The sequence below is a fragment of the Mesocricetus auratus genome, unplaced genomic scaffold, assembly GCF_017639785.1.
Source record: "Mesocricetus auratus isolate SY011 unplaced genomic scaffold, BCM_Maur_2.0 Super-Scaffold_100018, whole genome shotgun sequence".
Lineage (NCBI taxonomy): Eukaryota > Metazoa > Chordata > Mammalia > Rodentia > Cricetidae > Mesocricetus > Mesocricetus auratus.
The window spans coordinates 24,545,349-24,560,016 of record NW_024429199.1 but is presented as its reverse complement, the minus strand read 5'-3'; the positions used below and the strand labels follow the sequence as shown (position 1 = coordinate 24,560,016).

Genomic DNA, 14,668 nt, shown 5'->3' with positions numbered 1-14,668 from the left:
CACATGAGGGGCCCTAAAACAATGACCCCCAAAACAACAGAAAAAGAGCCATGCCTGGGTTGTGCAGCCAGCTTCTGTGTTCAGGGGCCCAGCCGCTGGCCTCGTAGTGTCTTAGGAAAAGTGCCTTTCTTTCCATGTGATTCCATTCCTGTACCTAGCAACATCAAGGCTCGAATTTTAAAATGCACACTCTAGATCTAATCACAGTGGGATTCCACTTCTCACTGTTTCTCATTAGGGGTAACCTTATCTCAAACCTTTCCACTTGTCCAGTGGCCGCTACCATCCCCTCAGGGTGCTTTGCTATAGTCTAAAGTAGTGCATATATACAATGAGAGGGGTGGGAAGGATGGAGAATTGTGTGAATTCCACGGCAACCAAGACAATATAGTAAAAATGCTAAGTTCATGCTAGCCCGGGATACATAGGGAATGTGTGTAAATGTGCGTGCGTGCGTGTGTGTGTATGTGTGTGTGTAAGTGAGTGGGGACATTGGAGGAGGTACCAGGATGCTAAAAAACAAAATAATGAATTTCCCAACCCTAGGTTTCCCCAACAAAGCTAAGCAAGTGTTTACATTTTCCTTGCCAGATTGCCATCCAATGATGACAGCATCTGCTAATACACATTTGTGTGGAGCCTCACAGAGGATTTATTTCATTTTATAGTGGAAGCTGGGCGATGAGTATTAACGGTCAGAAGCAGACACGAGTCACTTTTCCCTGCCACATTTTCTAACAACTTCAGACCTATCTGAAGGCTTACTGTTTCCTTCTTGGGTTTAATAAGGTCAAGTAAATGCAATGTGTTAAATGCAGTTCAGGGATGATAGGTCCATTCTTGTATTTATTTATCTTTCTTCAGTAAGTCAGTTTCTGCTGCCCAGTATGGATATCCATTAGCAGAATGGGCCAGATCTTGAAAGGTGGGCTATCCTTGGAAATGAGATCTTTCTTTGATTCTGAACCCTTGACTCTACAACTATTACAATTATTTAGAGGCCTTTGACTTGAAAAACCCTTCCTTATATTCTTTCTCTTTCCATTCAGATCTGTATTAACAGTCACATCCTTCTGTTTTAACTGTCCTGAGAACACAGTGGATTTTCTGTGTTGTTTATTTTGTTGTGGGGTTTTGCTTGTTTGTTGTTGTAGTTTGTTTTTGTTTTCTTTTATGTGGTATTGTGTTATTTTAATATATCCCAGGCTAGCCTCAAGGTCACTACATACCACAGGATGACATTTTTCATTTTATTTCATTTTTCTTTCTCCTAGGCAGTTTCAGCTGTCAACCTAACACAGCCTAAAGTTATCTGAGGGAGTCTCAATTAGGAAATAGCCTCTATCAGATTGGCCTGTGAGCATGTCCACGGAGCATATTCTTTATTGATGTAGGAAAACTCAACCCACTAAGGGTCATCCCTGGACATGTGAGCCTGTGCTGTATAAGAAATGTAGCTGTATGCCTTTAATCCCAGCACTTGTGAGGCAGAGGCAGGCGGATCTCTGTGAGTTCGAGACCAGCCTGGTCTACAAGAGCTAGTTCCAGGACAGCCTCCACAGAGAAACCTTGTCTCGAAAAACCAAAAAAATAATAATAAAAAAAGAAATGTAGCTGTGGTCACAGTTTTAGTGCCCCTGAACTAAACCACACTGTGGGTTACAGAGGACTTTTAACTTCTGCTGATCTTCATGCCCCACCTCTCGAGTGCAGAGCTGGAAGGCTAGCCCCACCATGCCTGATGCATGGTGCTAGGGTACTGAATTCAGAACCTCGTGCATGCTGTGCAAGCTCTCAAGCCACCAGGTTACATCCCCAACCATGGCCTTCATAACAGGCCCATGCAATCATTAAGCACAGTGAACGTTCCAGTTTCAGAACTTTCCATGTCACTGAATGGCTGTGCCATTCGGAAGGCAGACTCCTATTGTCTGCCTTCCACTACTGAGCACAACTCTGGGACACAGTGGGCATTCGGTCGCTATCTATTTTTTTTTTTTTTTTTAGTTTTCACTCTCTTCTTCTTTTGGGGGAACAATTAAATCTCACCAGGTCTTCATTTATAAAACATGAAGCAAGGGGAAAAAATAGAATGCAGAAATAGAAACCATTACCAAGACAGCACGGGGATAATTTGGAGAAAGCTGTTTTTGCATGAAACTGCAACTGAGCATGCGCCCAGTTTGTAGAAGGACTCCTCCATAAACCAGCAGAGCTGTCAGAGAGCGGCAACAAGGCCGCTGGATGGTAATCTCCTTTTCTTCCATTTACCACTTTCAATTTAATTAAGCAATGTACACGTTTCCAATAATGAGCCTTTCATTTGGTCTTTATCTTTGCAATTGAAATGGCATTTCTAACAACTTCCCTTAAGACCATGAGATGATTTTTAAAACCTATTGGATTTTTTTAAGTAAGTTTAATGGAAGAAATTCAGAGTTGTGGAATAATGCGATGGGAAAGCCAGGCAGGGAGAAATTGTCCTGGGTAGGGCAACTGTCCTTTGATCATGCATTCATTCAACAAATATTTGGGTTGAGTGCCGTGCACTGCACCCTAGACATAGGGAGACCAAACTCTTACGAGCAGCACTCCAGTGAATAGTCTGGAATCTGTGGCATGGCCAGGAGAACCTATGAGGGCTTACCTGCTCTATGACCTCCATGGTATGGATAAATGCACTGCAAATGTTTCAGAAGCCTCAAGTGTCTCGCTCAGGGCCACTGCCAAGCTAGAGCTGTAATCTGATTCACTTTTAATTCTTATTTTACGTGTGTGTTGGTTAACCCCTGTACTATGTGTGTGCCTACTGCCCTAAAAGGTCAGAAGAGAGCATGGGATCCCCTAGAACTGGAATTACAGATGGTTGTGAGCTGCTATGTGGGTGTTGGGACTTGAACTTAGGTCCTCTCTGGGGTGGTATCTCTAGTCCCAAGAATTCAATTCAGTTTATCACTGTAGAGAATCGTTTCTGTTTGTTTTCTTTGCTGTCGCTGTTTCATAGGTTTTGCTATGTTTTGTTTGGGGGGGTGGTTTTGTTTGTTTTTCTGACAGGTTTTCTCTGCTTAGCTCTCAAATCCAGAGCTCTCCCTACTTCTGCTTCCTTACTGCTGTGACTAAAGGTGTGCACCACCACACCCAGCTCAATGCTTTGCTGTTATTTTGAGCAAAGATCTTAGTTCAGCCTTATCTCAAATGTTCAGGCTAGCCTTGAACTTCTGGTCCTCCCTTCTCAGCTTCCCCAATGCACCTCCACTGCGGGTTTGTGTGGTACTGGGAGTCCAACCTAGGGCATTATGCATGCCAGGCAAGCACTCTGCCAACTGAGTTACACCCCCAACCCAAATATACCTGAACTTATTAAAGCTCCCTTAGAATGCTCAGGTTTGGGGTTGCATGAAGAGAAGTCTAAAAGTGTCTATAGATAATGCTCGTTCCCAGGTCTAGATAGGGCCTACTGTAATTCCTCCAGAGCACAATATCCAACCAGCTGAGGTTAGTAGCTGAGTATTTCAGTGCTCAAGTCTCATTGCCAACTTGGTGCTCTTACCTCTGTCTTCCATGTGCACTCCTCCAAGGTCAGCCCTGCCTGCAGAAATGACTTTATACATGAGACCGTCTACCCAAGTTAGAAACTGAATTAAGCTCTGGTCAGCTGGTGACTCTCTTTCCTTGTGAGAATCAACTTAGCATGAAGGTAGACAGGAAACAGTCTCTGGAGAGGGCACATAAAAGCTTTGTAAATATCCTGCCAGTGGTTACTTGAGGGACAGCGGTGTCACCATCCTCACAGAACCCATCTGTAGGTGGGGTTTTCCGGGCCCACAGCCACTCTCAAATAATCACTCCGAGTCTTAATATTAATTTTATAAATGCTGAACCAATAACTCAGGCTTGCTTTTAGCTAGCTCTTAAAACTTAAATTAACCCATTTCAGTTAATCCATATGCTGCCCAGTGGCTTGCGGCTTGTTCCCTCATTTTTTGTACATGCCCTGCTACCTGTGTGGCTGGCTGGTGTCTCCTCTGACTCCGCCCTTCCTCATCCCGTCATCCTCAGCTTGACTTTTGTGCCTAGCTTTATCCTGTTTAGCTACTGGCCAGTCAGCTTGTTTATTGAACCAATCACAGAGACATGTATTCACACAGTGTACAGAAAGATTATTCCACAGCAGTCACCCACTCCCAAGGCAGATAGACAAGTAAAGCAATAGGAATGTGGGTTTGTGTTGTTTTGTTTTGTTTCAACAAATAAGCACTCAACTGGGTCAAATGATGGTGAGAAGCTGTCCTAAGTGCATGACTGCATGGAGTTCCCAGGAGGGCGTCAGGGGAGTCAGGAAAGACCTGAAAGTCACAGGACATGGGGGAGGGTCTGCGTGCCCTAGGGAGTCTAGGACCTAGTGGTAACTGAGGACTTGGTAACTCAGAGCATCATATCCAGGTTTTACCATTGGCATGGTGTGTCTATTTGTGTGACATCTGTTAGTGAGTCAGGACATCAATTCAGCTGACTGCAATCAGTACTTTAGAAGAGCAAGGAATGGCAGTCTATTTCATACTACAAAAATAAAAAGGTACTTGGCATGGTAGACAGCAACTGTTTCAGTTATAACTGCATGAACTTCCTCATGATGCATCATTCCCTACAAAATGCGTTTGAGAGGCTGAGCTTTGGGTAAAGCTGTTGCAACACAAGCATAAAGACATGAGTTCAGGTCCTTGGACGCTCTTAAAGCTGAACACAGTCATGCACATCTGTAATCCCAGCACTCCAACTGAGAGACAGGAGACTGAGACAGGAGACTCACCTCACTAGAAGCTCACAGGTCAGCCAGTTCTGTGTAGGTAATAGTGAACAAGAGATCCTGTCTCAAACGAAGTGGAAAGTGAGGACCAATGGTGAGATTGTCCTTTGACCTCTACACACACACACACACACACACACACACACACACACACACACACACACACACACACACCATGCATGTGCACACATACACAGATTTGAAACAAAAGAAAACAACAAAGCACAGTGGGAAAGCTAATACTACCAGCACCAGCTAGTGGCAAGGCAACCTTTTGCATTCGGTTAGATGCTATGGCTATATGGAGCAGAAGACAACCTTTTGCACTCGGATAGATACTATGGCTATATCGAACAGAAGAGATTCAACCTACCGTGTCAGGATAGCATTAGGAAGGCAGAAGAAAGACAGACACTGCTATAGTGGTACCTGGATGGGAGAAAGCAGAGACATGAGAAGCAAGTGATGCTTGCTCTGATGACTCATTCTGGGTTGCATTCCCATCTTCTGGCTCTTGCTGGGACCTTATCTCTTTCCTAGCTTTCCTGATTCAGCTGCCGCATTCTCTCTAAGCCTGTCCTTCCTACCACATCAAAAGTCATCTAATAACTCTGTCCCCGGCTGCAGACACTTCAGAGACACCTAGCTGCCCCATGACTCATGCTTCCTACCTATCTTTGCTTCCCATCTCTCCATTAAAAACTCAAAACAAAACAGTGGGCAGGATAGATAACTCTGTAGGTAATGGCACTGGAGGTTGAAGCCGGACAACCTGAGTTCAGTCCCCAGGACCCACGTGGCAGAAGGAGACAACCAGCTTGTCCAACTTCCATGTAACAAGGCATGACACACATAAAAAAGAAGTCAATGCAATATGAAAAAGAAAACAAGAAGATTTCTTTGTTTTGACTTTCCTTCCTTGGACTTGTTTTTCAAATACCCGGTATAGATCCCTGTCTCTGTTGACCCCTGTTCTAGAAATACTTTTCCATTCTTTTTTCACTTTGTTTTATTTAAAAGATCTAGTTTAATCATCACTTCTTTAAGAGGCCTTCCCTGATTTCTCCCAACTGGGGTGAGATACCTACCCACATTTCTCCCATGATGGCATATAAAATTCTGGTGCTATAAAGCTATAGTCATAATTAGTGCATACCTTTAATCCCAGCACTCGGGAAGCAGAAGCAGGTGAATCTCTGTGAGTTCGAGGCCAGCCTGGTCAACAGAGCTAGCTCCAGGACAGCCTCCAAAATAATACAGAGAAACCCTGTCTAGAAACCAAAATAAATAAATAAAAGCTATAGTCATAACTGTGAGTTTTAACCTCAGGTTGAAGTGCCAGGCTGACTCACTCATCTTGTTTAACTCTTATAAAACCCTATAAGATGAGTGCAATTCATTGTTTTAGTCTCACAAAGGTAGAAACTGAGTTCTAGGGATGCTGTTGGGCTTTTCAGACCAACAAACTCTTCTTGAGTTCATATTTTTAAATGTTTGCTGCTTGAGAACACGCAGGCTCATGCCAGTCTCCTCTGATATGCAGACAAGCATTCTCTTTTGAAGGCCAACACATGTTTCTTTCTGTCCTTGTCACGTAATACACAGATGATAGTCACTGACTTTTGTCGGAATTTCCCCACACCCCTTAAAAAAGTTATTGGGCAGAGCGGTGGTGGAGCACGTCTCTAATCCCAGCACTAGGGAGGCAGAGTCAGGTGGATCTCTGAGTTTGAGGTCAGCCTAGTCTACAGAGTGCGTTTCAGGACAGCCAAGGCTACACAAAGAAACCCTGTCTCGAAAACAAACAACAACAAAGTTCTTGGAGCTTTCGTTACAAGGACCTGTGTATCCCAGGCTGGTCTGAAACTCTCTGTGTAGCAAAGGCTGTTTTAAATTCCTCACCTTTCTGCTTCAGGCATAACAAAGGAGCAGTGACACCAACTGCTGAAGTCTTTAAATGCTGCAAGAGAAAGATGGTCCCAATCAAAAACGGCTAGACTTTCGATTTCAAATTTACCATCTACAAAATCAATCTGCAGTTCAGAGAAACTTGGATGCCTTAAGCTTTGTCTTTTGTTTTTGTTTCTTTAGTTGGCTTTTATTTTGTGTGGGGGGGGGGCGGGGGTGTACAGCAGGGCTGTATTTCAGGCTGTCCCCAAACTTATAATCACCTTGCCTCTATTTCCCAAATGCTAATGTCTCAGCCATGTGCCACCACACCCACCCAACTCCTTTGAAACCTTTACACACACAGAGGATAGACAGCTAGATTTCAGATTTCTTGCTCACTGTGGTGTAAAGTTCATGCACATTCAGTAGAAACTTGGATACTTGAAGCTCTGCGTCTTCTGGGCTTTGTTGTTGCTTTTGATCTAGGGGACAGGGTGTCACTGTGAAGCTCGGGCTGGCCTAGAACTTGCTATCTATACCTGGCTTGTGCCAGAACTCACAATCAATATGTCTCAGCCTCCCAAGCCTGTCACTTCCAAAGAAGTGGACCACTGCACCTGACAGACTATGTCTAACTTGCCGTTTGAGTCTTTTCCCGTGCCTGCACATATTGTGAAGTTTCTCTCCGATGATGTGGTACTGCGAAGCCACGACTCTCCCAGAATCACTAAGGGGGTGGCCAATACAACACAGCAGCTTCCATCACTGAGCCCTGGTGTGCTTGACATGCATCGTCCACTGTTATTCTCAACTTGAGACATGTTGGTGGAAAGTGACTCCCATTGGAAGTCCAGATACGTCTGTGTGTACCAACGAGGCAAGCACAGGGAAATGCCCAGTAGATTTGGCAATGGGAACTCTTGGTATTTGGTGAAAGACTGTTTCATAGAATGGGACTCTTTTTTGTCATTTTTCCACCTTAGTCTCAGAAAATACTAAGTGATTCATCAGTATTACCTAATGAATATGTTGCAATGGGGACTAGGGATGTCGCTAAGTCAATAGAGTGTTTGTCTACATCCCTACTTCTGCAAAAGACTAAGCGTGACAACACGTGTTCGTAATCCTGTTGCTAGGGAGGTAGAAGCAGGAGGATGAGGTGTTCAAAGTCATCCTCCGCTATATGGGGAATTCAAACATCTGAGCCACAAGAGACTTGCCTAGACAAGAAACAAGACAGAAGGAGAAAGGAAAGAAGATACCCTGCCATGAGAGAGTATGAGGTTAGGAAATGGAGATTGTTTTTCTATAAAACTTGCCTAAAAAGAGGAAAACGTCATGGTGGTGCAGGAAAGGGATGCAGGACCAAGGCAGTTTGTGGATATAAAGGGGCTTTTTTTTAGTTTGTTAGCTTTTAGAGATATTGAGAGAACAACATGTTTAGTATGTTAAGAGTCAATAGCTTAGAGGGAGAGAGAGGTTAAAAATACTGGAAGAAGGATTTCTTGGAGGTGATAGGAGAGCAAGTTTCAAAAGCTTGTACCCAGGTTACTAGGAGCCAGAAGCCCAGGTTGTTGCCCAGGGATTATCCCAGCATCTCTTCCTTCCTGACTCTTGCTTTCCAATCCCCAAGCAAATGGCATGCACTGTCCCTTAAAGGTAGTACTCAAAGTCATTTCCCTTCCTTTCCTTTCCCTTCCTCCTCTACTTTCTCCTCCTCTTCCTCCTCTTATTCTTCTCCATTTCCTGGCTAAGTCAGGCTAACTCAGAGAAAATGGTCAGTCCTCCAATTTTAAGAAGAAACACTGGATCTCCACCTCAAAAGACATATTAGTGAGCCCCTGAACTCAGTGCTCCTTTGCTGATGCTTTAGTGAGGGAGGAAGAGGACCTACAGCTTAAGACTAAGACTGCGTTTGGTGTCTAATTCTCATCATGCTGTGGCGACGCTGAGGGTGATGCACTCTAGAGGAGGGTACAGAGATGTGTCCCTGCCCTTCAAATCTCTCCCCCCTAGTCCTTCCCCGACCCATCTGCCAGGCCAGGCCTGGTGAAATACAAGGTTAGACCTTGAGACTCAGAACCGGATGCTTGAAAGGACTGGGAAATCCCAAAGGCATGGAACGCTGGGGAATTCCACAGGCCACTCAGTCTTCTCAAGGTGCCTGCTCAGGGCAGGTATGGCTATATTAGGGAAGGAACGCCATGGAGCATGTGTCTTACCTTGTTAGGCGGTCTTAGCAACGCTTGTGGACATCCATAAACAAACGTAGTTTTCATTAAAAAAAGAAAAACAACAGAGTAACTGCTATTTTATTTATAAGTCCTTATTGCTTATGCTTTAAAAAAAAAACCTAAGCAGTTAATTTTATCCTTACCGTTCATGGACACAGGAGAAATAGAAAAATCAAACCATGTGGTTCCGTATAAGCATCAAGCATTGCAGATGTTCATAAACAAACACAAAACAAAGTTGAGTGATGGGCAGCTGTAGCTGAGGTAAGGAAATCAAGCTCATCGTCACTGTATTGTCAGAGTTTAGGAGACTGTGCAATAGTTCTGGGCACCAAGGCAAGAGACCATAATTCACTCTAACCTGTCTGCCATCTCAATGGGCAAGGAATAGATGGAGTCGATATTGGCTGGGGGGGGGTGTCTTCTTTTTTATAATTGCCTAGACATTTTCGATAGAAAACTGGCTTCTGTCAGGGCTAAAAGGCTTTCCTTATTTTTATTTATTTGCCTTGTTTTGTTGTTGTTGGGGGACTCAAGGGTGTAGTTAGGCTCTGTTTGTTGGATACAGGCTCTTGCCCTGTAGCCCAGGCTGGCCTGTCACAAGCCCAGGGTGACCTTAAGCTCCTTGCAGCCCTCCTGCTTTTACCTCTCAAGTGCTGGGACGCCAGGTCCTACCCAGCCGGGGAGAATTAAGAATTCCTTTGGTTTTCTGGGCTAAATTCTGCCTCTCCTAAGTCGCAGTTGTTTCTGCCTCTGGGTCCCTTGGCTTTTGAGAAAAAGGCATCTTCCCCACCCTCCGGAAAACAAAGGGTTCAGGCAGAAATGCCGAGGAGCTATCGTTTTTTCCGAATCAGCTGATATCATTATCAACTAAGCCATTTTATATGAAGAGTAATATCTGTTTACTATTACATAATAGGAAAAGGAACCACAAAGTGGAAAATCCCTAAAAGCTGGCCAATCTCATTAATCACACCTGGCAACCTTCTAGTCCAGGGATTATGGCTTCTGGATAGATTTTTTTTTTCAGAAAATTAATAAAACCAAGGCAGACTAGATTTAGCAAAGAATTCCGTTTACCTAGGCAGCCCAGAATATCTAGTCTTTAACCCCAGGCTCCCGAGATAGCTACTTCCAAAGCCTGGTTCAGTTTGAAAATAGACTCCTCTAAACCCCAAGTGAGAGAACTCTTGCTTTGTTTGAGATGAGGAGGATGTCTCCCCCCACCCCCACGTCTATGTTTGTTTACAACGCTCTTCACAACCGTTGTGGAGCCATGAATAAAGCTAGGCCCAGGTGGCCACACAGCCAGGGCTCCTTCTGTATCCGGGCATTCATGTCGCTCTCTCTCACACACACACACACACAGCTGCCCGGAGCTCAAGAGCCATTGTGCCGGGTCTCTGAGGGTTCCCAGAGCCGCTCCTGGGCCTCCCTCCACCCAAGCAATTCAGCTGGCGACCTGAAGGAGCGGCTGCAGCTTCAGTTCCCTAAGGGCCTGAGGGAAGCTCCCTGCTCAGCAGTTTTAGAGGGCACCTTGCCTGGGCTGGAGAGGGAGCCTTTGCCTCGTGCTCACTCACACCCAGCCACTCTCCCGGGATTTCTGAGGCTCAAGTAAATACCATAAACCCTGTCCTTAATTAAGGCTCTATAAAAACCACTCGTGAAGCTACAGAGCTCTTGAAAATTGTCAGCAAGTAACGGGGAAGGGACATACTGAAGCCAGAGTGACGACTAAACCAAGACAAAGCATGCGACCGTCCCCAGGCCTGTTAGAAAATGCCCCGCTGTGTCCACTTTTGTGGTGTTTTTCTCTGATACTTCAGAAAGAAATAGATTACTTCATTCCCCAGCTGCATTCTCTGCAGAGTTGACCATATTCTCATTAACGTTCCGAATGGGTTAATTTGTCAAGAGTGTCCTGAGCCTTTTTGAAAAGTAACTCCCACGGGCATCTTCACTGTGCTCCCAGCAGAGTGATTTAAAACACCAGACACATCTCCTCTAGTCACATGTGCAAAACATAGATTTCTCTAAGCCCCAGAGAAAGATCCGCAATGGATACAAAGAACCAAGGCCCGGAAATACGAAGCTAACACCTCCACATGCACTTAAATAAGTCCACAAAAGCCATTGCTTCAGGAGGACTTCAGGAAAGCTCTGTGATTGGCTTTCCATCCCGAATTTGCATTCGCTGCCTGGATTTCCTCCCGGAAATGCAGACCAGGGGATATGCCCCTTCTCTGACTTCATGTAGTAACAGTTCCGCCCTTACAGTCCAGTGCTTTCCTTAGGTTGATGGAAACAAAGAGCATTCTCACATTTTCTGCCTTCTGTACCAGACTTCACTTATTTTATATGAGAAGCAGTACGTTCTCCTAATAAATACGTGTGTGCCTCAAGTTATAATTCAGTGTCCACAGAGGCAAGGAGGAGATTTACCATTTCAGATACCAAGAATAATCTTAGTCAGGCCCTACAACTTTTGGATAAAGTGGAAGACGGATCTGCTCACATCCTGTCCCGAGTTACTCCAAAGTTAAATCGACTTGGCAAAAGAGATGGAAAGAAAGCCAGAGTAAAAAAGATTAATTTTAAATTCGAGTTTGGAAATAAAGCAGCAACCATTACCAGCTTCAAGTTCCAAATTCTCTGAATAGGAATAATAAAAAATATTTTCCATCTGAAATAAAACTTAGTTCTTTCTAGGCTGATCAGAAACACATTCGGAGGACTGGGGGTAGAGCTAAGAGGTGGAGCATTTGCTCAGCGTTCAAGGGGCCACAGATTCAATCTAATCCCTACCACTGCCTAAAACTCCAAATGCAAAAACCTAACTTGAGACTAGCATCAAGAAGAAAGATTCTATTTTAATCTCAGAATCTTAGATGAACTTAGACTGCCATTCATGAGCCATACAAATTATTTTCCTTTTGAAATTCTGGGACTAAACCTCACACAAGGCAGGCAAGCATTCTGCCACTTAGCAGCACCCCTAAACCTTAATTAAGCACTTTTGCTTTCTCCGTGTGTGTGTGTGTGTGTGTGTGTGTGTGTGTGTGTGTGCCTGTGTGAATGTGTGAGTGTGCGAGTGTGAGTATGAATGTGAGTGTATGAGTGTGAGTATTCCTGTGTGAGTGTGCCTGTGTGAGTATGAATGTGAGTGTGAGTGTGCCTGTGTGAGTGAGTTCAGGCACATGGCGGCAAAGCACACCTGTTAGAGGACATGTTCAGGTATAAGGTCCTGTCCCTCCCCTTTGCTTGAGGCACAGGCTCTTTTTGTTGTCTGCTGTTGCTTCTGGGAACCTGCTGTTCTGACTTCTTATCCCTGTAGGACCCCGGGGTCACAGACACATGCCATGCACCCAGGTTGACATGGGATCTGGACTTTCAAAGTCTCTGTGCCTTCACTTTACCCACAGAACCTCTTTCCCACCCATAGCGAATACTTCTGAATACACTTCCTTACATGCTTACGGTGCCCCGCAGACAAGAAATACTGATGGAAACAACCCATTATTCTAAACATTACAATGGAAAATTCAAAATAATACTTATTTGTTTTATGCATTTTTCAAAATAAAACACTTTTGAGACTTTTTTTACATTCTGATTCCAGTTGCCCCTCCCTCCCCCCCTTCTCCCTCCCCTCCTCCCTCTTCCCCACCTTCCCCTCACCCCACCTCCCATCTCCTCATCAGGGTAGGGCCTCCAATGGGGAGTCAACAAAGTCTGTCCTATCACCATCACCCAGACTGGCCTTGAACTGCCTATAAAGCTGAGACAAGCCTTGAACTTGTGATCCTGTCTACATCTTCCCAAGGGTTAGAATTTCACACGTGAACTCATGTTAGCCTTTGTCACCCTCCCAGCTTTTGAGCCAGAATTTCCTTTGTAGCTCAGGCTGGCCTTAAACTTAGTGTTGCTCCTCCCTCGGCCTCCCAAATTGGGGACTGTACTTCTTCCTAAAATGCTTATTTGGAGGCAAGGTCTCACTAACCTGCCCCTCCTGGCCTGGAACACACTCTGTAGCCCAGGCTGGCTTTCAACGTTTGATCTTCCTGCCTCAGTTTCTCAGGTAGCAAGGATAACAGGATTGTACCACCAACCCTGGCTACAACTCTATTTCCCTCTTTTTTTATTTTTAAAGACAAGATCTTATTCTGGCCTTATGTGGCCCAGAACTCAACTATATAGACTAGGAGAGCCTTGAACTCATAGCAATCCTCTGAACTCTGCCTCCTGAGCACTGGGATTACAGGTATATCCCACCACCCCTGTCTACAACTTTACTGAAAAAAAAATGAGGTTTAAAAATAGAGAAAAACCTACTTCCTTATTGTCTCTCCCAAGTGCTGAAATTAAAGGCATGCACCGTTGTGTCTGGTAACTTTAGGGTCTTTTATCTTTATCTTTTAGTATGCATATGTGGGAGGTGGGGAGCATGTTAGTGAGGTGGTGGAGGAGGCCTGAGGACCCCCTCAGTCTGGAGATCTGGATCATGACATGCTCGATGTGGGAGCTGGGAATTGAACTCAGGTCTTCTGCAAGATCAGTACAAGCTCCTAACTTCAGAGCCATTTCTCCAGTACCAGGCCTTGGGGCTTCTATGAGCCGACCCCACTGCCTGTCTGTTCTCTGTTTCCTGTTCCACCCATTCCTAGGGAGGTATACCGTGCAAGCCGCACACACTATGAAGCTGCTTGTTATGATGCCTTCTCTGCCATGATGGACTGTATCTGCTTACACTGAAACCAAAATAAGTACTTCCCCTTCAAAATGTTAATTAAATAAAAATAAAAGCATTGTCATTCTGAGGTGCTAGAGTGTTTTCTTAGCCGGTTCAAGATCTTGTGTTCAATTCCCAGAGCTGTAAATAATAATAGGGTAGGATGAAAGTGTAAATGTTACAACATGAGAGAAAATATGACTATCTTAATTATATAATTGAGGAGATACTTGGAGAGATGAAATGATCATCCGCAAACTTCCCACTGCTGGAAAATGACTGTCCGGCATTAACCAGTTTAGAACATGTGAGAGATGGAGAACTGAGAATCTATAAGATGAAAATTTCCTCTTATGAACCTCTAGCCAGATTTGCCACCAGCACGCTGTAAATGACAAGTGTAGCAAATGTGTCTCTTCTCTTTCCTCTGCATTCCTCAGGTACGAAGATGGATCAAGAGCCCCATGGTCAGTGTGGACAAGCATCAGAGCCCCAGCTTGAAGTACACTGGCCCTTCTGGGGTGCACCTCCCTCCCGGGGAGCCGGACTTTGAGCCTGCGCTGTGTCAGTCATGCCTGGGTGACCATGCCTTCCAAAGGGGGATGCTCCCTCCTGAGGAGTCCTGTTCCTGGGAAATCCAATCTGGCTGTGAAGTAAGTTCTTTATCTTACTGAGGGCCTGTTCTTTTGAAAAGATTGGAAACTTTTTTTCCTTGTATTTGGGCCAGAGGTGCCATTTTCTTCAAAAATGTATATTCATAATATTTGTAAGGGGGGAAACAGAATGGCAGACTTTTGTTAGACTTTTTTTTGTTGTTGTTGTTCTCTTTCTTCCTTTCCTCCTCCTTCCTTTTCTTGAATCAGGGTTATCAATATGTAACCCTCGCTTGTCTGGAACTTGTTGGCCTCAAATTTACAAGCTCGCCTTCTTCTGCCTCCTGATTGCAAGGCTGCACCATACACCTGCTGTGTCTTCCCCTTTACAAATTATAGTTATTTAGTGTGTGTG

The 14,668-nt window shown here is 44.6% G+C and overlaps 1 protein-coding gene across 1 annotated transcript in view; it reads left to right on the top strand.

The window, feature by feature from the left end:
- Sgk1 (serum/glucocorticoid regulated kinase 1) overlaps positions 1–14,668 on the top strand; it is a 114,633-nt gene that overhangs the window by 26,533 nt on the left and 73,432 nt on the right. Inside the window, exon 2 of the mRNA XM_040758206.1 lies at positions 14,101–14,313. Coding sequence (XP_040614140.1) covers positions 14,101–14,313 — 213 coding nt within the window. The remainder of the gene's footprint in view (positions 1–14,100; positions 14,314–14,668) is intronic.